The sequence below is a fragment of the Cygnus olor genome, chromosome 2 (genome assembly GCF_009769625.2).
Source record: "Cygnus olor isolate bCygOlo1 chromosome 2, bCygOlo1.pri.v2, whole genome shotgun sequence".
NCBI classification, from domain to species: domain Eukaryota; kingdom Metazoa; phylum Chordata; class Aves; order Anseriformes; family Anatidae; genus Cygnus; species Cygnus olor.
In genome coordinates this window covers 152,586,926-152,611,059 of record NC_049170.1, presented here as the reverse complement: position 1 = coordinate 152,611,059, position 24,134 = coordinate 152,586,926, and the positions used below count along the sequence as shown (strand labels likewise).

Below are 24,134 nucleotides of genomic sequence, written 5' to 3'. Positions count from 1 at the left end.
GGCAGCTCTTTCCATTAGTTTGAAGTGATCAGACTCCTGTCCTGTGACTCCTGAGCGTCAGGAATCAATCTGATTGCAAAAATTTTGTGTTGACCTTTATTAAGAAAGTACTCTTTCAAATATTTTAACATCAAGGTATAGAGTTCACATGGAGAAATGACATGTGAAATAAAAATCAATAGGAATGTTCATCCTCCACCAGTAAGAATTACGCATATACATGCAGTTTGAACATCAATGATTTACTACATTGCTACAAGAGCATTTTCAGATTTGCACTGACAAATATAAAAAAAATAAGGATTTTGTCTTTTTTTTCCCCTCATGAGTTTTACAAATAGTAGAAGTTTTCTTCCAACTTTAAATTAACCGTATTTTACTCTGGAATGTTTCCTTGTTATGTTAACACGAGGCACCCAAAGCATCTTGACTTGTGTAAATCAATCTTGTTTCAATGCAGCTTTTCTGTTCTACTGAGGTTTCTTTGTCTTCTTTAATGCATGAGAGCATAACACAAATTACAAAAAGCATTAATTTTGCTTGTGTTGTGCTCTTCCTTTTCCATAACTCAGTATGTTTACGTCATGCATGTTATGCATTGTGTCAAGCTATGCACTTAACCACCAGGAGGTTCGATGCCTCTAAATTAACGTCTTCCACATCCGAACTGCCAATGCAAGATGCATACACTCAATCATGTAGCAGAATAGTTTGGAAGCACTTTAGCAATGCTTGCAAAAAACAGGTAGCTACCAAAGCCATTTGGTGACATGCCAGCCACAAAGAGCGTCTCAACTGCCAGCTGCGTACTCAATCAAAGACACACATACCTCTTTTTTGGCCAGGCAAAAAGAGCACACACATTAGCTCCAGTCCATCCAGAGCCTTGCCCATCCAGCAGGACAAAAAAAGGATTGAGCTATTTGTGCTGGTGAGGAGTTAGAAGACCTGAGAGTGGAAGTCTTACACTGTTCTCTGGCCAAGGGATGAAGAGGATCAGTAAAATGGTTGGAGCTTGGATCTTACGATGAAAGTGCATGAAAATAGCTTCTAAACAGTCTTTTCATTTCCAGTCATGCTAAAGCACCCTGAAATCAGAAACTTTCCAAAGAAGATTTCAAGCTTTGAGGACCACACTGGCCTAAGTAACTTGTTTTAATGGTAGCTGTTCTAGTGCAACATGAAGGGCTTTTGTTTTTTATTTGTTTGGTTACTTTCCTTAAGACATAGAGCTTACAAAGGGTGGCAGGACACAACTATGAAACAAAGGTTACACATTCAGAAGCCACAGCAGACATTAGTTGTGGTGACACATATTTTTACAGGTTAATATTTAAAGATTAAACTCAGTGGAGAGAACCTTGAAAGGGGGAGTGGTAGAGGTGACCTCAAGAGGTCCCCTCCAACCTCAATTTTGTGATTCAGAATTGGCTGAAGCTCAGTGGATTCACTTTTTATTCTGGCTTTGCAGTAAACAAGCACTGAAGTGACACAGGTAATTCCTGTTTTTTTAACCTTGAACTCCAGCTGAGCTGCACCTGTTAGGACTACCTAAACATCTGAGATGCTAAGGTAACTATTTCTTTTGAAAAGCCCAGTAATTCCTACTTCAATAAGATGTTTGTATCTTTTTCAGACCTTTTAGAGAAAAAAAACAGTGGGAGCCTAAAGCAGGGTGCATTCTGAAATTTGTCTCAAGGCTGTCGTAAAGAAACTACTCAGTCAATCACAAGAGCAGACCATTACGTATCATAAATATCACACGCTAGTCACCAAATTTTAATAGCAGGACTTGCTCCTGGTGCATTCAGTTACACACAAAGCCAAGGATCCAACAAGAATATGTTATAAATGAATAAATAAGCTCCTGCCAAGAAAAGTTTTTTCTACTTGTCCCTGGTGTCCTGATTTTGTCACTTTACTGACTATGGTTTTGTAACTGCACCATCCAGCCCAATTTCCCCTTTCCCATGGTATCTCACTCAAGTGAATGTTTTTCACTTACATATATTTTTAAAAAACTTATATTTCCTTTTTTTTTTTTTATTTTAAGATTCGTCTTTCAAGTAAGCTGAGACAACTGCAGGAGAGAAGTAACGGGACACTGTAGTTAGAAGAAAAATCAGTACTTTATCACTAATGAAAAAAACTGTCATTATACTAATTAGATTCACTGAATCAAAGCACGTGAAATTGCACAATCAAGAAATACGTTAGTAGAAATTACCCAACGGCCTTGCACATTAATTGGCTAGAACGCTTGCATTTTAAAGTATTCCCTTGCAAAAACCTGCAAAAGCAGGAATTAAAAAATAGAATCACTTCTAAAATCCAACCCTTGTGCCATTAACAACTCACATACATCATTCTCTCTTCGCCTACCTACAGCCTAGGTGTAGCCTTCTCTGCAGTCCTACAAATTCAGTTGTTTTCCCTCTCCTGACACACCACAATTCCCAGCTGCCACACATTCATACGCACACATACAAAAAACACCATCAACCTAGTGACTGGCTGATTCCAAAGCAAGACTGGATTCCTTACCCTCACCTTTCAGATTCTAAGGGATCTGCCCCACCTAGATCTTGGCTCACATTGTCTCCTGTCATATCTTCTTTTTTCCTCTGTCCCAATTGCAAATCCATGCTTTTTCCTCAGCTTCCTCTTCCTGCGTGCCAAGTCCCCTCCCTCTCCTTCAAACCCCTCCTCAAAACTCACTTCTTTTGGTTCGATTTCCGTCACTAATCTCAGCTCCGGCGCTATCTGCTCCCTCTCGCGCGCCTAATTACATCAAAGATAAAACAAAAAACATGAAACAGAAAAAGTAAGTTATCTGAATACTTTATATGTGCTCTAACAAGGGCAGTCTTAATATCCCCATCTTTTTTTTCTTTTATTTTCCTCTCTGTACTTCTTTATCCACATTTCTGCTGATTTCAATAAATTTGAGCTTCTCTGCAGAAGAACCTAACCTTCAGTCTCGTTGCATAGAACTACACAAATATTTTTCACTCTTCTTTGAAAATGTTGGCTTTCCAGCCTCACAGCTAAGTCTTATAAAATACAAACATCTACTATAGCTTAAAAAAATGGAGTATGCGCATTAGTGTTTACAGTCTCTTACTTTAAGACTCAAACTATGTTTCTTGCTTTTGAAAATAGTATATTGCCATTGGCACCAACACACTTAAAATTACTGACAGAATAAGTGTGCTCGGCATAGGCATTTGCCTCTGAAAAGGATAACCACTGCTCCTGTTCTGGTTCTGTTCAGTTGCACACTTTTAGTTAGACAAAGAACAAAAATATTTAAGAGTAATATTCACATAAAAATGGATCTTCAATATCTTCTTATAAGTACGTTCTACCATGAATATTTATTCGCAAAAAAATTAGCCAGTCCCTATCTCTTTTCCTCCATCTAATCCAAATTCTGCATGCTTAGCATGCACATTCCAAACAGATCTTATATTTGTTAAAGTTGCTAATGTGCTAGATCTTAAACTAGTATCTTAAGCATATACTCGCCTCCTGAAATGAAACTTTTCTTTGGAAAAAGACAAAAAAATCATTGGTTTATATTAAGCATGAAGTGTTGAGTCTGCCAACTCCATTATGTTCCAAATCAAATTCTATTCCTGACCTTTTTTTTTTTTTAAAGCTTAAATCATTTTCAGTAAACATCATCTAAAAAATATGCAATGCATAAAATCAAAAGCATTCGAGTTCTAAGCCTAGACAAAACTTGGTTTCAGATTATTGAATTTAAAAGAACTTAGATCACATTTATCTTCTTAAATACCACAAAAATATCGTGAAAGAAACATTTTTGTCATAGCATAATGATGAAGTAGATGTTGCAGAAAGTTACTTTCACCTTCAAAAGCTACAGCTTCATGCCTACCTTGAATTTTGCAGAATAAGATACTAGAACTAGAATCAACTAGCAGCACAGAAAGCTTGCTTGTGTTGTTCTTACTTCAAGATAGCCTTAAAAATTCTTAATCCTTCTTAAGAAGTATAAGTTTAACTCACTTATTCTTTCTGAAGACTTCACTGAAGCTACCTACTACTGAGACGCATGAGACTGACACCATAACTCTCAACTATTATGCAAAATTAGAGATAATAGATAAGCTGGACTGACATTAAGCATGTATGGACATCAAAGTGGTTGCTAACCAGCATCTGTAATAAACTGATTTTAATTTTTTTAAAGCTGAAAATGCCTAGTGGTAGTAACTTGGGACTAGACATGGCTCCTAGGATAAAACGCAGGATCGAGTAAAGGACTTGATCACCATCAAAGAAGGACTGTTTTAGTTCAGTCACAACCACATTACCCAAGTTTGCCTTTTTATGAAGGAAAATGAAATACTCTAGCTTCCTAACTTACTATCATACTGAAACCTTTTTTTTTTTTTTTTTAAATATTTACACACACCTTCAGTAGTTATTGCAACACTACAGCAAGAAACCAGTGGTAGCGCGACCATGGATTTCAGTTTAATCTCTTTAAGGAAAAGTAGTTTAAATGATGCAAGTGTTGCTTGCACAATGTTATAATATTCTGTGTAGAGATGATCAACTCAAGTATACATCCACCTGCAACATGTAGGCCAGAAATACAGAAACGTTTTCAGGCCAATTATATTATCTATCTGCCTTTATCATGTGAGCAAAATACAGATAGTTACAACAGTAATTATGAAATACTGAATTTTGATCCTCAAGTTAAAAGTTATATCCTGAAGAAAATTGGAAGTAAATAAGAACAATCTTTCTACATTTTTTTTTTTATCTCAAATCGTTTCAGTGGAGTAATTTCACATTAAGGATGAGAACACAAGATAAACCCAATAGCATTTCCACTGAAAGCATGCATCAGTTTTTGATGCTGTTTTTCTTTTATGAATAAAGATATGCCTAGTTATTGAATCATATCCTCCGCTCCACAGCCTTCCTCCGCTCCTGCTCAGCATCTCTACTTCAACAGTGACAGGGCACTGTTCAGAGATAAAGAAATATTTATCTGTTTGAACCCCTAAACATTTTGATACAGGGGAAAAAAAGCACCAAACAGTCATGTTAATAAGAACATGTGGGCAAAAGTCTACCACTGTAGCAAACGAGAGTAAAAAAAAATAAGAAATAAATCACCAGCACAAACTACTGACAAGTAAAAGCTTTTTCCTGAAAGGCCACAAGACAAAGGAGAATGTCTCTGGATGTCCCTGCTTTTGTGAACCGTGCAAGACAAAACTCTGGGAACAGATTAGTCAGCAACGGAGTGTACAGCAGCTAGACATATCAGATAAAGGCAAGACTATGTGAGCAGCACACTCTGAGATATCATCCATAAAAATGGTGAAGCAAGACAGTACAGGCCCTAGAATAAATACTAATCTAAAACTTGTTGTGCTAGACAACTTTCTTACTACCTCAAGATACAAAAATCACTACGAAACCTAACAAAAAGGTGCCTAATATTCTTACCTGCCCTTTTGCGTCCTCTGGCATAGATTTGATATGCATCCTCTTAAGACACCGAATAACACCATCATAGAACTGTACTGTGAATGTTCCTAGAAGAGGATTGATGGAATCACTATGAGTAGTTGAGAAACAGACAACTCATTACTATGAAAGCTTTATCAAAATACTTTGCAGGCTATACGAAAAAGGTAACTAGATGTTATCTACAGGCATAATCAAGAATTTTAAGAAAAATAAAAGACAAGCCCAATGAAACTCTGCTTTTACATTGACACTCTTTGTCCACTTAGACACTTTCAACCACGTTTATGCTAACATAACACTTTTGCTCATAATTCATTGAAAGAATCAGGTAATATTTAAGCTGCAGCACTGAGGAAAAAAAAAAATCAATTCACAATCAAATCCTCATCTGACTTTTACTTATGTTCACTAGAGATATTACCCCATTAAGAAGTACTGCATATGAATTAATTTGTTCTACTTCCCAATTCCCATTATTTTTACTTCATCAATTGAACTTTAAAAGGACCATTTCCTGAAACAATTAAGAAAATTTAAATCTATTGAGAGTAGCCCAAATCAGCACCAAGTACACTATATTTATAACACTGTGCAAAGGATGTTCTGCCCAGCACTGAGCAAGCATTGAGCATTTTATCTTCCAGGATAAATATTCCAATCTCAGATAGATAAAAGACGAACATATTACATTTGACAGAACAGAAACATTTTCACCAGAATATTGAGGCAGTGAGGAAAACTTTACATGCATGCCTTTTGATTGTTGATTTTGTGTTTTGTTTTGTTTGTTTTGTTTTTAAGTTGACCACAGCAATAGCATAGCATATGCAAACGGTCCTTACCAATGGACCACAAATGAATACATACCCTCTTTATTAATTGCTTCAATCTTTGCTGGGTAATATCGACAGTCTGTCCAACGAGCTAGGACTTCTTCTCCAGGTTTAAAATCCTATTTTAAACAAACGTTGTTATTAATATTTTGAACCTTTAGATTTTTTCCAAAAAAGACTTAAATATTATACACTAGACAGATTTAATGCAGGAAATCAAGTAGGACAGCTTACCAAAATGAGTCAAAAACAAAATACATGTGCCACTTACAACAAATTCTTCATCATCTTTCAGCCCTTCTTTCCTTAATGCCGGTCGCTCCAAGGGTCGCAACCTGTTGCTGTCCCAGTAAATCCACTCATCGTAGCGATGACTCCAACGTTCAAAATGGACCAACATCTTCCCCTCCTCATAATCTATCTTCTCTATACGAGATGGATACCTTGAACAACAAACGTACACTGGTAAATTCAGAAGTTTTTTCCAGGTTTGGTTGGTTTTTGTTTTCCTCATTTATTTTTCTTTTTGCATACATCAGTGCTTACATGACCATCCAAGAAGTCATACTAACACCTTGTACTGGGAAATCTCCAAGCCTGAAAAAGATCAAGATACTAAGCTACATGCCATCCTACTATCAGTTTAAGAGTCATCTACACACATTAGTGATGTCATCAGCTTTATCACAGGTGATTATACACAGATGTAAACCTGAGCACCCACACCAAGACTGACTGAAGTGGGCATTAGCAGTTTATGTTTTATTACTTGTGTTTATTTGAAGCAAAAGCCTGTAACAGTTTTTGTTAACTTGGGGATAGGTAGGACATAAAATTCTTTGAAGAGTACGTGCATTGCTTTTAACATATGAAGTGCTTCATTAAACTATCTGATTGATTTCAGACAAATCTGAGCAACTAATCAAACCCAGAGGTCAACAGAACATTCTTACCTAATGTAAGCTACTTATTAATTTGCAGATCACCTTCAGTGATTGCTGCCATTAAATTTGATTCACATCAACTATGTTTTAGTAGTCATCTCTCTGCAACTGTGCATACATTAAAATAAGTATGTCAGTTGAGGTATGGATCTTACTCTCAGCAAAGATGGTATGTGCTCAGCAGAACTTACCAGGGCTGAGTTGCAAGTCTTAAGCATCTAATTTGGGGCATGACAAAGATGCAACCTGGATTGTAACAACCTTGTAATTCAGGAACCATCAAATTTGAGATTACATTTTAAGGAAAAAATGGCGGTGAATTTGTCTAACTTCGTCAACTACTGTTCTGTCCATTTCTGTTTCAAAGTGATTTATTTAATAAAGCTGTAGTAGGACAGCAAGTCACAAACTGTTATTACATTTTCCCCACCAAAAAATCATTAGATTCCCTTACTTCCACTGTGAAATGAAGAGAAAACTGGAATGAGGCAGAATTCAGATCCTCCTACCCTTAACAAGAATATCGAAAAAGATTCAAAAGTGCAAAGAATCTGCTGAAAGAAAATGAATTAGTTTATCAAATTTTCTCCAGAATTTATATTCTGGGTACCACAACAAAACGAGAAACAATTTCTGGTGTTCAAACAGCAAATAAAATAGTAGAATAGAGGAAGTTATGGATTGCCTAAAGGTAATAAAAAATGCATTGAAAAGAAAGGCCACGGCAAAAGGACAGCTGCCTTCCACTTTCATTAAGATGCAACCTGTTTTTCCAAACAAAATGCTGCTGTTGAGCAATAATAAAAGGGCAGAGCTTGAGCAACCAATTTCCAGCGCTACTGCACATTCCATTAGCCAGAAACGCATCTGACAGATACAGGAACCCTGTCAACATTTTCCATTTCAAATATTTCCTCTCCTAAATACTAAGGATGCTGATAAAGGAATGTTTAACACTATGTTCCAATTAAAATATAGACATTTTCAGAAAGTCCAGACTTTCCTTCTTTCCTGGTAACTACAAGGGAAAGGGCAGTTAATGCGTGTCAAACTCAATTTGCTCCTTCAGCCTACTCATTTCTCCAGTCCTGCTTTCTCAGCTGCACTGATACATACAGCTTCCCAACATATAAACTTCTCAAAGTAGCAGAAAGAAGAAAACTGATTTTCTAGGTTGTCACTGCAACTACTTCAGCTACATCTTACTCTCAGATCAGAATGCATGGACTGTCAAACATCTCGTTGCATCTGTCTCATCCACACATTTCAGAAATGCAAAATATTTTCAGAGCCATTTCTCCAAGCTCCTAACTAAGTTTTGCTTAAAAAAAAAAAACCATCACCAAGATCTTAGCTTTAAACTTCAGACTCATTTCCCACCCCACTAAGAAAAATCTTTTCACTGATAAGAGAAGAATTCCAGTGGATGTCTTTCAGAGGAGCAACGTGATCAGCCTCCTTTCACCTACGAAGTAGGTTGACAACAAAAAAGAGCCGTGAAACTGGTAACACGTTTTATCAAAGCAGAAAGCAAAACCCATAGGTCAAAATAGGATGCTGTTAGGGTTTAAGGAACTTCATTATGATAAACTAGCATTCTGGTTTAACTTTTCTCTTCTTGAAGCCATTTTCAAAGCTAACCACAAGACAGTTTCCCTAAGCCCCGACTCTGGTGATTCTTTCATCTCCCGAAGATCTCCAAGGAGGAGACCCCACAACCTCCCTGGGCAACCTGTGCCAGCACTCTGTCACCCACACAGCACAGAAGTGCTGTCTGGAGTTCAGCGGGAGCCTCCTGTGTGCCAGTTTGCACCCACTGCCTCCTGTCCTGGCACTGGGCTCCACTAGAAAGAGCCTGGCTCTGTAATTTTGTCAAGTCAATTGATAGTTATCACAAGAAATGTATGAGTAACAATGTTACCTGAAATAGTTCAGCACAGAAGTAAAAGATGATATAGGAAGTATTTAGTAGATTGAAGGAAGGAAAAACCCTGGAAAAGAGGACAGGGAGCTCCCTTTGTAGGGATCAAATACAAGAGCTGAAGCACACAAGCCCTGAAGCCGCAGCAGTGACACAGCAGACATAACACTGCCGCTCTGCTCTCTCTCTACAGTCCAAAATCTCATGTTTACCAAATGCCAGCAAGAAGGGGATGCAAAACTATGGTTATTTTATGAAATTCAGGGACCATCAGCTGAAAGTCAGAATTCTCCTTTTTCTAGGCATCTACACAGTAATAATTCCATTATGGCACTGTGCTACAGCATTTCTACTGCCATATTTTTTGTATGGCCACTAAGTTTAACTGTTCATCAGCAGTAGAAATGCCACCCCAAGCACCGTGTGTAAATGAAAACAGAGAGGAAAAACAAGCATAATATTGTATACTGTCCTGGAAAGAGAAAACGGAGTATGAGGGGAGAAGTAAAACACAGAATATAGCTTAGAGACAAATATATAAGACTGAAGATAGTTTTAAGGAAAATTCAGCAAGCCAAGCATCAAAACATTAATATATTGGAGGGACAAGGAGGTAAAAGAAAAAGAGAACAAGCTAGCATCAGTTAATAAAAGAAAGGATGCAAAATATGAAGTCTCATTAGAGATCGCTCAGCAGAGGAAATCCAGCACCACGTCTGTTCACCTTTAAGAAATATAATTTTTCCTAACAAAGACTTCTAAAAAACTCAGCTTTGCACTTAAGTCCACAATACTGGTTTTACAGAGCTGAAACTTCTCATAATCATACTATCACATGGTGACTTTATTCCAATAATTTATGCTTCTTCAATGTATGCTAGGATCATAGGATCATAGAATGGTTTGGGTTGGAAGAGACCTTAAAGATCATTCTGTTCCAACCTCCTGACACGGGCAGGGACACCCCCCACCAGCCCAGGCTGCCCAAAGCCCCATCCAGCCTGGTCTTGAACACCTCCAGGAATGCGGCATCCACAGCTTCTCTGGGCAACCTGTGCCAGTGCCTCACCACCCTCTGAGTGAAGAATTTCCTCCTTATATCTAATCTAAATCTCCATTCTTTTTAGTTTAAAGCCATTCCCCCTTGTCCTACCCCTACACCCCCTGACAAAGAGTCCCTCCCCAGCTTTCCTGTAGGCCCCTTTAGGTACTGGAAGGTTTTTATAAGGTCTCCCTGGAGCCTTCTCTTCTCCAGGCTGAACAACCCCAACTCCCTCAGCCTGTCTTCACAGGAAAGGTGCTCCAGTCCCCTGAGCATCCTTGTGCTCTGGACTCATTCTAGTATGTCCATGTCCTTCTGGTGCTGGGGACCCCACAGCTGAATGCAGGGCTCCAGGTGGGGTCTCACAAGAGCAGAACACAGGAGGAGAATCCCCCCCTCACCCTGCTGGCCACGATTAGTGGTTTCAAGCTGAATAAATCTAAAACCTGCATTCAACTCCAGCCCTCAGAGATGGAAGATTTAGCAAATCTCTGAACTACTCAAGCTATGTACGATTGGTCATTAGGCAAACCAAAAATAACTTCGCATGGATTTAGCAACAAGACACTATCCTTGATATTCACTAAATTTAGCCACACAATGTGCCACGCGTGTGTATAAACAGTAATATTTCACAATGCTGATCCCATAGTGGAAAAAACAAGAGCATACATATTACAGAATTTACTATTGCACGTTTTATGTTGCACAGAAAGTCTTCCGTGTCACAGCTTTTGTACGTTTAATGAAAAAAATAAACTCCCAAATTATACAAGTGTTTCAAAGGCAAGTACGTGTTTCCTGCCCATAAGAGATAAAATGGCAGCAACATTTTCAATACCAGGTTTTTAAAGCAAGTACTCCACACCGAGGGATCGGAATGAATTTGATATACGGGGCACATTTGCCAAAATTCATCCAGAACAAACTGTAAGAGTGCAATTGAATTGCAAAACACACTCTAAAATATTGAGAAGGTGGTCTTTATTTTTACAGGAAAACCAGCACCACACTCCAGTTCATTAATCAAAGCGTTGCTCCTGTGGTAAGGAATAACCTGCAAGGCTTGTTGGTTGGTTGTTTTTTAAAATAGCGTGCAAGCATGCTGGAAGTAGCATTTCATAATCCTGAATAAAGTTTCATCCAATTATTTTTGTTCTCATTTTTTAAAGACAGAGCAGGAAAACCATTGCCGGCTAACGACCTCCGCACAGTTTATATGTTGCATGCTCTCCAGGCTCAGGTTCCAGAGATTCCACCTTGCAGGAATTACTTAACATTTCTGTAAAGCTGTAAAAATTATATGGCTTACAAAACTTATATTATGAAGCACAGGAAAGAAAACAATAACACTCCAATATTCAAATATGAAAAAATGATGGGAAAACTCCCAGTTTTCATTTCCTGACAGTATAAAAATTTTCATTTTTTCCAATCCATCCAACGCATCAATGGCCACAAGGGCAGTGGTTTTCATTTTTCTATCATCTTCCTTTTGACCCTTCAAAAGTGACCAACAAGCAGCAAATTACCCTGCGAGGTGAGAAAACTGTTATTCCGTACCGTAAATATGGATGCAAAAATACTGTGCAATTTGCCTAAGTTAAATTGCTTAAAGAAAGTCTAGAAACAGACACATACTTCCTGCCTTCACAATAACAGTATAAAAAGTGTTTCCTTCTGCCTCATCGAGGATAAAATAGCAAACATGCTCCATTCTGACCTCTCCACAAATAGTCTTCCTGCATCTGAAAAGTCTGCAAAGCCTATTTCTACCTCCCCAGCTTCTAGCCTACGTCATGACAATACAAAGCAGAGCCTTCAGTCCTTTCAAATACCCGACCTTTCAGGTGTCCCAGTCAACTGAAATCCAAAGCAAGGACTGAAAAATAAGATTTCTCAAAGCTTTACAGGTAAAGGCCTTCATATTGGGGGAAGAAAATAAAGGAAAGTAAAAATAAAAGAAATAATGAAACATACCAAGTCAGATTGCAGTTATTCTGATAACTGACCTATCTTGGTGAGCTGTTTCCACTCCAGATCTGCTGTACGGGCTGCATACCTATCCCACCTTCTTTACCTTTACAGCTTAGATTTTTACATGAAATTAATGAAAATTATGGTCTCAGAAAAATAACTTTTTCAACCTGGCACTTACAGGACAACCAGTAAAGAGCTGGAGCAACAGAATTCACAAGAAAAAGAAAGATCTATCTTCAAATACATCAACTTTACACATACCGTGTCCTACTCACGGGAGTTGACAGCTTAAGAACCGTTCTCACAGGTGGGAACATACAGAGCTGCAGCTTTACTGCTGTCCTGTTTGTCTTGGCCGTGAGAGGTGCAGAGCACTTGCCCACGTGTCACTGTTTATATGGGTTTGTAGGATAATTCAAGTTGTAAGGAACCTCAGGAAGTCTCCAGTCCAACCACCCACCTGAGGCAGGGTGAGCTAGAGGATCCCAACAGGTTGCCCAGAGTTTTATCCAGCCTTGAAAACCTCCACCCCTGAAGACTCCACAGGCTCCTTGGGCAACCTACTCCACTGCCTGAATGACCTCATGGGTGAAAAATATTTCCTTGTACCTAGGCTGAAACTTGAAATGAGAGTTGTCTCTTGTCTTCTCACCACCTGCTATGGCAGAGCTTGGCTAAGTCTTCTTGATCATCTGTGTAGGTACAGAAAGGCTGGCGGTGGGTCTCCTGAAGCCTTCTATTCTCCAAGCGGAGCATGCCCATGTTCCTCACCTTCTCCTCACAGGTCTTATCCTCCAGGTCTCTGATTATCCTGACTCTATCTAATAACTTTCTATTGACACTCAATTCCATCTCACTTACTACTTGCTGACAGATGCTCACATGGATTTTGTTTAGAGCTGCATTTCAGAGCTTGCTTTACCAAATCCAAATTTAACAAGCGGTACAAATTCATTATCTCAGGTGACCTCCCCTGCAACAGCATACCGTGTTTTTTGGTTTCTAAGGAAGCTACTGCAGTTACCTCCAAAACCAAAAACCAAACACGCTCACTGACAGTCTGCCTTTGCTGATTTTTCCCCACGCTTTCCCCTGCTTGGTACTTGCATATGCCAAATGACATTGGTGACCCAAACACTTCCTCATTTAAAGGTGCCTTTTTTTTTTAAGCAATAAATAGTCCAGGTACACAAGATCATCTCCAAAATTTAAGGAATTCAAGCACAACACTGGATTTCATGAGGTAAATTTCAACTCCTAAAATTTACAACCTACAGAAATGTCTCAGAAAGCAAAATTCATACAGCAGAACTTTACTAATTCTGCTCCTCTAGAGGCATTTCTTGATTAACGTTTAAAATTTATTATTATGAACATCAGGTCTTTACATGACAGAAGGCTTTCAGAAAAATGAAAAGAATGAAACCCCTTTTATACGCTATTTTTGAGCAAGTGTTTTTCCTCACTTTGCTGCTTGTACAAAGAAGAACGAGCTAAGCTATATTATTGCTCTTCATTTTTTTGTTTTGTTAAAAAAAAACACATTGATTTCATATAAGCCAAGCAACTTTGTTTTCTTTGGAGTATGTTCTATTTCTGCATGCAGATGAGGGGACTGCATACAGCTTATATATAGAAAGGATTTAAAAAAACATCCACCACCCCCTTATGCAACAGTTAAACAGCTAAGAGTGTGTCACCCTAATAACAACACGACAGTAAGCCTTCTCTAACAAGCTCTTTGGTTATGTGCGTGAATATTATTTCAGTTGACAAAGAGCCCTGTTTTAATTGCTACTGTAACTGCAAAAAATTAATATTAACTTCCTGCTCCCATGGCATCACAGATGTTTACACACACACAAAACTTGGCCTGCCTACCTACCGGTCCAGATGGCAAATCAGTTCCTAGAAAGTTCAGAATAAATCCTACTCTGCCTGAAAATAGCAAGCACTCAGCTGTTTGCCACAGGTCTGCCACATGGCCATGCAAACCATGCACAAAAGTACTCCAGAACTGACTTGTGACCCACCCTCCCTTGCGGAAGGGCCGGACAGATCTGATACAAACTATAGGCTGGGGATATTCAGCATCTACCATTGATACAATCAAGCTGAAGCTATTTCTACTTCTTCTGAAGCTATTTCTACTTCCATTTTTCAATATTTTTACTTCAGTAACTTTTGTTATCTTGTTATACTAGCCAGTTACTTTTGTCACAGCAGATTTTAAAAAAGGATCTAATAAAGTTATATTGTTTCTATAGCACTATTCAGATAGTTTCCTGATCTTGGCATTCAGTTAAAGAATCAGTCATTTGAAAACCCTCTCTACAGCAACAAATAAGAACAAGAACTGTTCTTTACACCATATTTTCCTTTAGAAACTGCTTAGTAAAACAAACGCTTCTGCTGTAATTAAAGCCCTACAAATAAACATTTACGCCAGTAGTTATATGCTCTGTATAAAAAAGTTGGGTTAAACGTGTAAATAATACACAGACTTGTCTGTCACATACTTCGGAGTTAGCAGGATCAGATATTTACATGAACATGAGAATCCTCAGTTCTCCAAAATCTTTTCATCAGAGAAGTAGGGACAGGCTCTTACATCTCCTAGCACTAATCAGTCATTGACAGCAGCTAACAAAAAACTTCTGTATCAACTCCCAGTGTCATTAACTTTAACCAAACCAGAGGGGTTTTTTTTTTTCAGACTGAAATAGAATGTCCAGCATGTCATGAAACTTGCATTAAGTAAAGTTTGGCTAAGAATTTGTCTTTCAAAAGAAGGACTCCTTTGACAATACATATGCCGTGTAGTGGGGTCCTTGTGCCCCACTATTGTGTGCCCTACATTTCCATTTTATACTCTTGACTTTTACAAAATGCCTGGATGGTGCAGAGGCTCAGAGAGGCTCAGTTCTAAGCACGTTATTCCTCTGGCTGACTAATACAAATACAATCATACTTTACCTGTTCCATGAACTCTGTTTAAGGATGTTTTCATTTTTTCGTTTATATGAAGTACAATAACTGAACATGAAAATTCACTTGCATGCCTTCAAACTTAAAACAAAGGAAGTCTTTAGTGATAGAAGTTTGCCACGTTAACACATGGGATCACCTTGTGCACAACCCCGACATTCCATGCTACGCTGGAAATGCTCTATGATTACTGTGGCTGCATGAGCAACGAAAAACAAGCTAAAAAAACACAGAAAAGTTTTGTTTGATTTCTGAAGAGAGAGATTTTCCTAAAGCCTAGTAGTTCTAAACAACATCCGGACAGTCATAAAGTTCATATGCGAAACAGGCAGTTAATAGGTGTACCAGTTAGTTAAGCATTAAAATATACAACATTAACAAAATTTTCCTCTTAACAAATACTGTGCAAGATCTTCCATACCATTTTTGTAAATAGTCCAGTGCCTCCAAACGAGCACCAATCTCAAATGTGATTCCAGGACGATTTGGAGGCTTTTTACTCATCTTGATACTTTCTTTTTCACTACCTTTGGAGGGAAAAAAAATAATCATATTAAAGTACGTATTGTTGTCTAAAATATGTCACTGACAACAAACACATGGCAGAAGTTGGAAACAGATGTGAAATTTGCATCCGGAGTTTCCATTAACTCACTTGGTTTTCAGAAGTGTAATCAAGTACAAAAGAAGGCACTGAAAAAATGAACGTTTTTATTCAGATTTTTCCCCTCCCCTAAAAACAATCATCAACCTTTAGTCTAACTTAAAAAAAACAATAATAATACTTTTGTCCATCTCTGAAATCGTACTACACTGTAATTTCTTGCTGTGTTTCTTGGAGCTTATCAGTTACATAGAGTCTGTGTGGAAAATGACAAAAACAAACAAACAGTTTACGGGGAACGTAAATGAAAAGATAAACATGGCCAAAAAGACAAAAGTCACAAAAACAAAAATAAAAGAGGAAAAAAAGGGGTGGGGGGGGAAGCTATCTTCAACCTTTTTATGCAATCTTAAGTGTCGTCCTTACCACTACATAAGTTTCCCTCGCAACTGCTTTTTACTATTTCTGACAATTCTGTCACTGTTAGGAAACATTTTTCTGCCCAACTACTGTTGTTGTTATCGTGACTCCCTGAGCTTACTGCTTTCAAGACCAAGCTGGACAGGGCCTTGGCCAACCTGCCCTAGTGTGTGGCATCCCTGCCCATGTCAGGGGGCTGGAGTTAGAAGACCTTTAAGGCCCCTTCCACCCCCTACCACCCCATTACTTATTACCACAGAGCAGCAGACGGGGAGGCAGCCTCCTGAGGGCTGCCAGCCTGCAGGGCCGGATCCCCCTGCAGAGAAGCAGCTCCGGGCCCGCAGCCCTGAGCTCCCCCCTCAGCAGAGGGACCCGGGGGAGGGGGATTCCTGCCGCTGCAGGCACAAAGGGGGCTCGGCAGGGCGGGCCGGGGATGGAGAGGGCTGAGGGAAGGGAAGGGAAGGGAAGGGAAGGGAAGGGAAGGGAAGGGAAGGGAAGGGAAGGGAAGGGAAGGGAAGGGAAGGGAAGGGAAGGGAAGGGAAGGGAAGGGAAGGGAAGGGAAGGGAAGGGCCGCCGTGAGGGGCCCGCAGGAGCCCTGCGCCCCCCCCTCCCTCCTTACCGCCTCCTCCGAGCCCCGAGGCAGCCGGCGGGGCTCCGGCGCCGTCCCCCTCAGGCCTCGCCCCCCGCTGAGGTGTCCGGAGCAGCGGCGACAGCCGCCCTCTCCCTCGCCCTCCCGCCCTCCTCTGCCTCCCTCACGGCCCCAGCCCCATCCTCCCCGCGCCCCGCCGCCGCGTCACCGCTCCGCGACGGCACCGCGAAGCTCGCCTGGGCGCCGCCATCTGCACCCCCCCTACCCCCGGCACGTGATCGAGGAACAGCCACCGCCGCGTGATGAGGAGGGAGGGAGGGAGACAAAGGGAAGGAGCCGCGCGCATGCGCGGAGGGGGGCGCGGTGATTGACAGCTCGCTGCTCCCTCCCTCCTTGAAAGGAGGCAGCGGGGGGAGGCTGGGGGTTGAGGCTGTAGTCTTGCTCTCCTTCTTCACATTTTCCTCCCCCCCTTTTTGCCTTTTTTCGTCCAACTTTTTACCTTTTTTCTCTCTCCCCGACCCACTGGGGTGGGTGCTTGGCTGCTGATGGCACCAACCCACCACAACGCCCACCGTGAGGCTGGGGAGGCTCGAGGCGGTGGCACATTGGAGCCTGCCTGGCTGGATTTATACCCAATAAAGCTGGATTTTTACCCAATAAAGCTGGATTTATACCCAATAAAGTTGTTCTTGCTAACGCTGGTCGCAGCACTGACTTAGTCTCTGACTTTCGTGGTGTGTGTTAAACTGCAGGGCTGCTCGGAGGCTCCTGTCAGCCGGTGCTGTGCTGCTTATCAATTTGTTTTGCTTTTCCTGGGAGGCCGCTGATAAAAGCACCGGCCCTGGGGCATGCCTGGTGTTTGTGTCCTGTGTTGGTGCTGCCCCAGTGCTCCCGGAACCATCCAGGGGAGACAAATCAGCAGTTCCACCTTCCTCCTCTGCTCTGGGATCACAGAATGGCAGAACGACTGAGGCTGGCAGGGCCCTCTGGGGTCCATCTGTTCCAACCCCCTACACAACCAGGGCTACCCAAAGCAGGTCACCTAGGCCCATGTCTAAGCGGGTTTTGAAGATCTCCAGGGATGCAGACTCCACAGCCTCTCTGGGCAGCCAGTGCCAGCGCTCCGTCACCCACACAGCACAGAAGTGCTGCCTGGTGTTTGCAGGGAGCCTCCTGTGTGCCAGTTTGTGCCCACTGCCTCTTGTCCTGGCACTGGGCACCACTGGAAAGAGCCTGGCTCCATCTACTTCGCACCTTCCCTTCAGGTATTTGTACACATTGATAAGTTCCCCTCCAAGCCTTCTCTTCTCGTGGCTGAGCAGTCCCTGCTCTCACAGCATCTCCATGTAGGAGATGTGCTCAAGTCTCTTCATCATCCTGGTGGCCCTCTGTTGGACTCCTTCTGATACGTCCATGTTTCTCTTGTACTGGGAGGCCCAGAACTGGACACAGCACTCCAGCTGCAACTTCACCAGTGCTGAGCAGAGCAGAAGGATCACCTTTCCTGACCTGTTGGCGATACTTTGCCTATTGCAGTCAAGAATACTGTAGCCTTCTTTGTGGCAAGGGCACACTGCTGATTCACGTTCAACTTGGTGTCCACCAGGACTCCCAGGTCCTTTTCCACAGAGCTGCTTTCCAGCTGGGTGGCCCCCAGGACTTTTCTTTGGGGCTTGTTGCAATGGCAAAATTAGCATCATCACATACCTGTTGGTGTGATGTTCACATAACAGTCACATTCGCACAAACTAACAAAAAAAAAAAGAAACGCATGCTTTCCTAGGCATAGTGGCTTTCTGGAGAATGTGTAATCTGGGTTACAGTCAGTTTGTGAGCCCAATCTATCAAGTAACCTGAACAAAAAACTAGTTTGAGTGGGACCTAAAAAGCAGCAGGCCTTTGAATGGATCAAACAGGAGATAGTTTGTGCGGCAGGCCTTGGGCCCATTGAGATGGGACCAGCTGTAAGAAACATGCTCTACACCATAGCCAGGAAGCCTGGGTCACCTGGAGCTTCAGCAGAAAACACCTGGAGAGACATGAAGTCTACCTCTAGGATTTTGGAGCTGGAGTATAAAGGGATTTGGGCTACTTCAGAAATAGTTGGTACAGAAGCCCAGCTCCTCTTGGCACCGTGATTATCTGTGGTGCAGTAGATGCTTATAGGACGGGTCATACTCACTCCATGTAGTGCAACATACACTACATGGAGTGAGTTGGTCATTATATGGGCTCAGATGGGAACCCCAGCTGCCCACGAATCTTGGGAGAAGCGGTGGTCTGTTCAGAAGGCAAATATTCCAAATATTCCAGAGCATTGCCTGAGGAGGTGGCTCATGCCTAAGAGGCCCCACTGTATAATAAATTATCAGAAAGTGGAAGTCCATATGCTCTGTTTACCAGTGGATCCTGTTGTGCTGTGTGAAACCGTCAGAAATGGAAAGCTTCTACGTGGGAGCACAAGTCATGCACTAAATGAATTCCATCAACTTTTATGAACAATTGGGAATAGCCCATACATTAAAGAGATTATATTTGTGTATGTGTCAAGGGATGAGAAGGGGGATAGTGATGGATGGGGAGGTGTTGGATACTGTAGGACCTGAGTATGGTACAAATAGTATGGTATGGAATAAGGGGTGGAGATTTTACTGGGTCTGGCTGGAAAGGAGCTTATTTTCTTCATAGCAAAACACAGCACGGTGCTATGTTTCAGATTTGTGGCTAAGGTAGTATTGATAACACACTGGTGTTTTGTCTGTTGCCAAACAGTGCTTACACAGCACCAAGGCTTTCCTTTTTTTTTTTTTTTTTCTTATATATATGTGTATTATTTTTTTCCCCACTCTGTCCCCTAAGCATGTGGGCTCTGGGTGGGCAAGAAACTGGGAGGGGACCCAAGCAGGGCAGGTGTCCTGAATTGGCCAAAGGGATATTGCACCCCATATAAAGTCAACTTCAAAAATAAAACCTGGGGCAGAAGAAGAAGAATTTTGGGGCTTTTGTCTTCTGGAGTGGCTGCTACAGGGAGACTGGCTGGGTCTGCTGGTGGGAGGTGGTGAGTGATTGCCTTTGCAGTGCTTGTTTCTTGTTGTTGATTTTCATTCTTTTTCCTTCTTTTATTAAATGTGGGTCATCTTGACCCACAAACTGTATTGCTTTTGTTCTTCCTATTCTCTCCCTTGTCCTGCTGCAGGGGGAAGTGAATGAGAGGCCGCATGCGTGCTTGGCTGCTGGCTGGGGTCAACCACCAACTTTGCTCAGTCCTTGTGAAGCTGCCTCCTATTTTAAGAGTTCAGAGAAGGGCTACAAAGCTGGTGAAGGGCCTGGAGCACAAGTCCTGTAAGGAGCAGCTGAGGGAACTGGGGTTGTTTAGTCTGGAGAAGAGGAGGCTCAGGGGAGACCTTAGCGCTCTCTGCGTCTGCCTGAAAGGAAGGTGTGGGGAGCTGGGGGTCGGCCTCTTCTCACAGGTAACCAGTGATAGGACTAGAGGGAATGGCCTCAAGTTGCACCAGGGGAGGTTCAGGTTGGAAATGAGGAGACATTTCTCCTCAGAAAGAGCAGTCAGGCATTGGGACGGGTTGCCCAGGGAGGTGGTGGAGTCACCGTCCCTGGGGGTGTTCAAGGAAAGGTTGGACGTGGTGCCTAGGGACATGGTTTAGTGGGTGACATTGGTGGTAGGGGGACGGTTGGACCAGATGATCTTGGAGGGCTTTTCCAACCTGAATGATTCTATGATTCTATGATTCTATGCTGTGCCTCTGGGCATCCAGCCCCTGGGGGCAACCTGGGCCTGCCCTGCCAACCCAGAGGGTCTCCCCATGGCCCCCAGCCATTGCTGTGCCCTGACACTGTCTGCAAACAGGCAGAGAGATGTCCTGCGGGGACCAGCAGAGTGTCCCTTTGGTGTCTCCCTGTAATGAGGTGAGGACAATGGCAAAGGGGACCCAGCTCTCCATCCTGCCCAGGTCAACATGTTGCCCAGGGGAGGCTCCTCAGCTTGTAAAGCCAACAAAATCCACTAGTGTGTTCCTCCATAAAGCCAGTGCGGAGGATGGCCAAGACCTTTTTTATTTTATCGCAAAAAAAAAGTCTCAGATATTTAGTCTCGTCTCTTAGGAAAACAGGGCTGACATAGCTGTGTTGTCTGCTTTCCCTTTCTTCTTTTAGTTCTGAAACTTCTACCTTACTTCAAGCTTGGCAGAGGGACAGAGACCTCCTTTTATCATACTACCCCAACTAGTTCTGTTGAAATGGGCAGGGAAGAACGATTGTATTGACCTCACTATGACAGAGAGGCGCAGTGCCTACACTCCTTCAGACACCAGAACATCACAAGGCAGAGGGACACACAACGGTGGATTTTATTATTTCTGCTCCTGACAAAATTTGGTGTTCAATCTTTTCACAAGGCACATCGCTAGCATGGTGGATAGTATACAGAAGTTGGAAACCAAACTGGGTAGGAAATTTTATCCTGCCAGTCAGTGACTCACAGACTTGGAGGGGGAAGAGAGGATTTCATAATCAGCTGAGCATGAGCTCATGGTGTGCTGTTGATGCTAAAAAGACTAATGCAGTCTTTGCAAAGCACATGCACATGGAAATACTGAGTAGGAGTAGAGAGGTGACTTTATCTATGTACTTGTCACTAGTATATTGTTATTAAAATAGCCTACTGCTTAGAAAAGCCATCCTAAAACTGGAAGGGTAAAGAAAAGACGTGGAAGAATGAGCAAACATCTGGAAAAAAAAGTTGTTGCGGTGAGAGACCCAGACATCAGGTTGTTTATTTTACCATCTGTTTTACATGTGGGCAATTGATTAGTCCATACAAGAGCTGCTTCAAATGTCAGATATTGCAATCACAAGGTGACAGTCAATGGAATAAAACTTCATCTTTGTTTTTACCCTTATTATTTTACCTAAGATATTTAAAGTGACTGTTGGTGCTTCTATTTTAATGATGCTTGCATGGCTTCAGTCTAGCAAACGTGCAGCAGTACCTCTGCCCCCTCTACCCATTTGTGTAGGTGGCTTAGCTGTAGCCTGGCTCTTCTCTGTCATCATCTGTCCTTTTTCTGCCACTTCTTTTGCCCATTTCAATACCATCTGTCATTAGTTACTCTGTCCTCCTCTTCAGTTTCTCTATCCTTTTTCTTTCATCCCAGAGGCACTCCACTCTCCAGAAATTCCTCCTTCATTTTGTGAAGATTTCCACTATCTCATCAACCGTATATTCTTTTTATTCCTCTTAAGGCCCTAAATTTTCCAGATGCTAGGAAGTAGGTGGCTGTTTTGGAGCACCTGACCTTGTATGAGAAAAGAAAGTTGCCAACAGTCATTGCCATGGACACCAAACAAAATAGTAACCCCATGGGTCTGGACACCAAACCAGTCTTTTCCACTTTTTAAAGACGCTGAAGTTGGATTTTTTTTTTCCCTCAGTTACTTTCTTGTTCTTTAAAGAATGTATGTAACTCAATAAATGATTTCTCCCGGAGATCTGGCTATTTGCTGTACAGGTATTGAAGCCACAACACTGTATTTTCATGCATGTTGGAGAGGTGACATGAAGCTATAAGCCAGGAATCAGGTTCCCTTGTAGCAATATTGTATGTCAACTATGGTAAGATGAGGATGCTCAGAACTGAGTACTGCTAAGGCCAGGTTAGTAACAAAATTTGCACTCATAAAAGTAGTAGTAATATGAGTGAGAGTCCCAAATTCACAGAAAAAGGAAAGGAAAGGAAAGGAAAGGAAAGGAAAGGAAAGGAAAGGAAAGGAAAGGAAAGGAAAGGAAAGGAAAGGAAAGGAAAGGAAAGGAAAGGAAAGGAAAGGGAAAAAAGGAAAGGAAAGGAAAGGAAAGGAAAGGGAAAAAAGGAAAGGAAAAGAAGAAAGGAAAAGAAGAAAGGAAAAGAAGAAAGGAAAAGAAAAGAAAAAAGAGAAGAGAAGAGAAGAGAAGAGAAGAGAAGAGAAGAGAAGAGAATAGAAGAAAGGAAAAGCAAAGAAAAGAAAGAAGCAAAGCAAAGCAAAGCAAAGCAAAGCAAAGCAAAGAAAGAAAAGAAAAGAAAAAAGAGAAGAGAAGAGAAAAGAAAGAAAAGAAAAGGAAAGGAAAAGGAAAAAGAAAAGAAAAGAAAAGAAAAGAAAAGAAAAGAAAAGAAAAGAAAATAAAAGAAAAGAAAAGAAAAGAAAAGAAAAGAAAAAAGAAAAGAAAAAAGAAAAAAAAGAAAAGAACAAACACAGGCTGTTGGTGGAGGTTAAGGGAAAACCTGGGAGGCAGGTGTGGCTGGAAGGGAGCAGCTCTGGATGATGGCAGCTTTGCTGAGCCACGTTACATCCCAGCTGAAGCACTTTCTGTGCATCCGTTTGATGTTTCTTGTGGGCACACTCGACATTCGCTATGCTATGAATATTGTTTTGCTATGAATGTTAGACCTCTCGAGATTTAATTGTGTTTGTGCCTTGGAAGCAGTACTGTGCAATGTGTTGCTTGCTTCTGCCTTACATATTGCAGCCATATGTTTGGGGCTGTGTTATGATTTTGGCGGGGTCTATAGATTGGAACACATCAATAAATATTGTACTGAATTTAGTGAAAGCTTTGGTGAGAACTGTGCCGAATGGAAAATGTGCTAATACCTGCTCTGATTGTACATTGATTTCCTAGATTATTTCACTGTGAGATAGAAATTCAGCATGTAATTTGTGGTGGATGAGCAGAACACTTGACTCACAAGCATATCCCAGTGGTAAATTTGTCATGGTTTGCCATTGCTGAGAGTTTATCTCATGGTGGGTGAGAGAAAGGGACAGAAGGAACGTCCTGCCAAGACGTCAACTGTATTGGAGTCACTGTTTGAGGGCTCAGCAGCTGGATTTTTATCTCAGTCATGAAGATATTGGGAAGTGCTGTAAGAGAAAAGGAGAGATGGCTAAATCACAGCAAAACATGCAGTCTAGCAAGGAAAGTTTTGCAGTCAGGTTGCCAATACGTATGTGTAGAGAGAATTTGCAAGTTGGAGCAAAGGAAAGTATAACTCCAAAACTCACACCTGTCCAACCAGGTGGAGGCTAGCATTGAGAACGAAAACAAATATGCCATGTCTGCCAGCATGCACTACTGATCGCTTTGTAACGCTGATGTGATGTTTTCCTGTCTCCTTTGTAGTCGTGGGATGTCTGTAGGGATTGAAGGAGGGTTGCCAACACAAAGACTAGCCCAGAGTGTCCAACCCTGCATGTAAATTCTTGCAAAATATTTGTTTATGGGAGAAATTTCTTGTTTCTTGA

At 41.5% G+C, this 24,134-nt stretch overlaps 1 protein-coding gene across 21 annotated transcripts in view; it reads right to left on the bottom strand.

Moving 5' to 3' along the window:
- PHF20L1 (PHD finger protein 20 like 1) overlaps positions 1–17,137 on the bottom strand; it is a 58,879-nt gene extending 41,742 nt beyond the window's left edge. For 4 of the 21 annotated variants that reach the window (XM_040547262.1, XM_040547260.1, XM_040547254.1 and 1 more), the window contains exons 1-6: positions 16,872–17,090; positions 15,650–15,755; positions 6,625–6,796; positions 6,388–6,472; positions 5,497–5,585; positions 2,719–2,781 (exon numbers count right to left, since the gene is read on the bottom strand). In XM_040547262.1, the coding sequence (XP_040403196.1) occupies positions 2,719–2,781; positions 5,497–5,585; positions 6,388–6,472; positions 6,625–6,796; positions 15,650–15,732 (492 nt within the window). In that variant the 5' untranslated portion in view covers positions 15,733–15,755; positions 16,872–17,090. The other 17 variants (XM_040547265.1, XM_040547270.1, XM_040547268.1 and 14 more) reach the window with 12 other exon arrangements.
- Between the last annotated feature and the right edge of the window lie 6,997 nt (positions 17,138–24,134).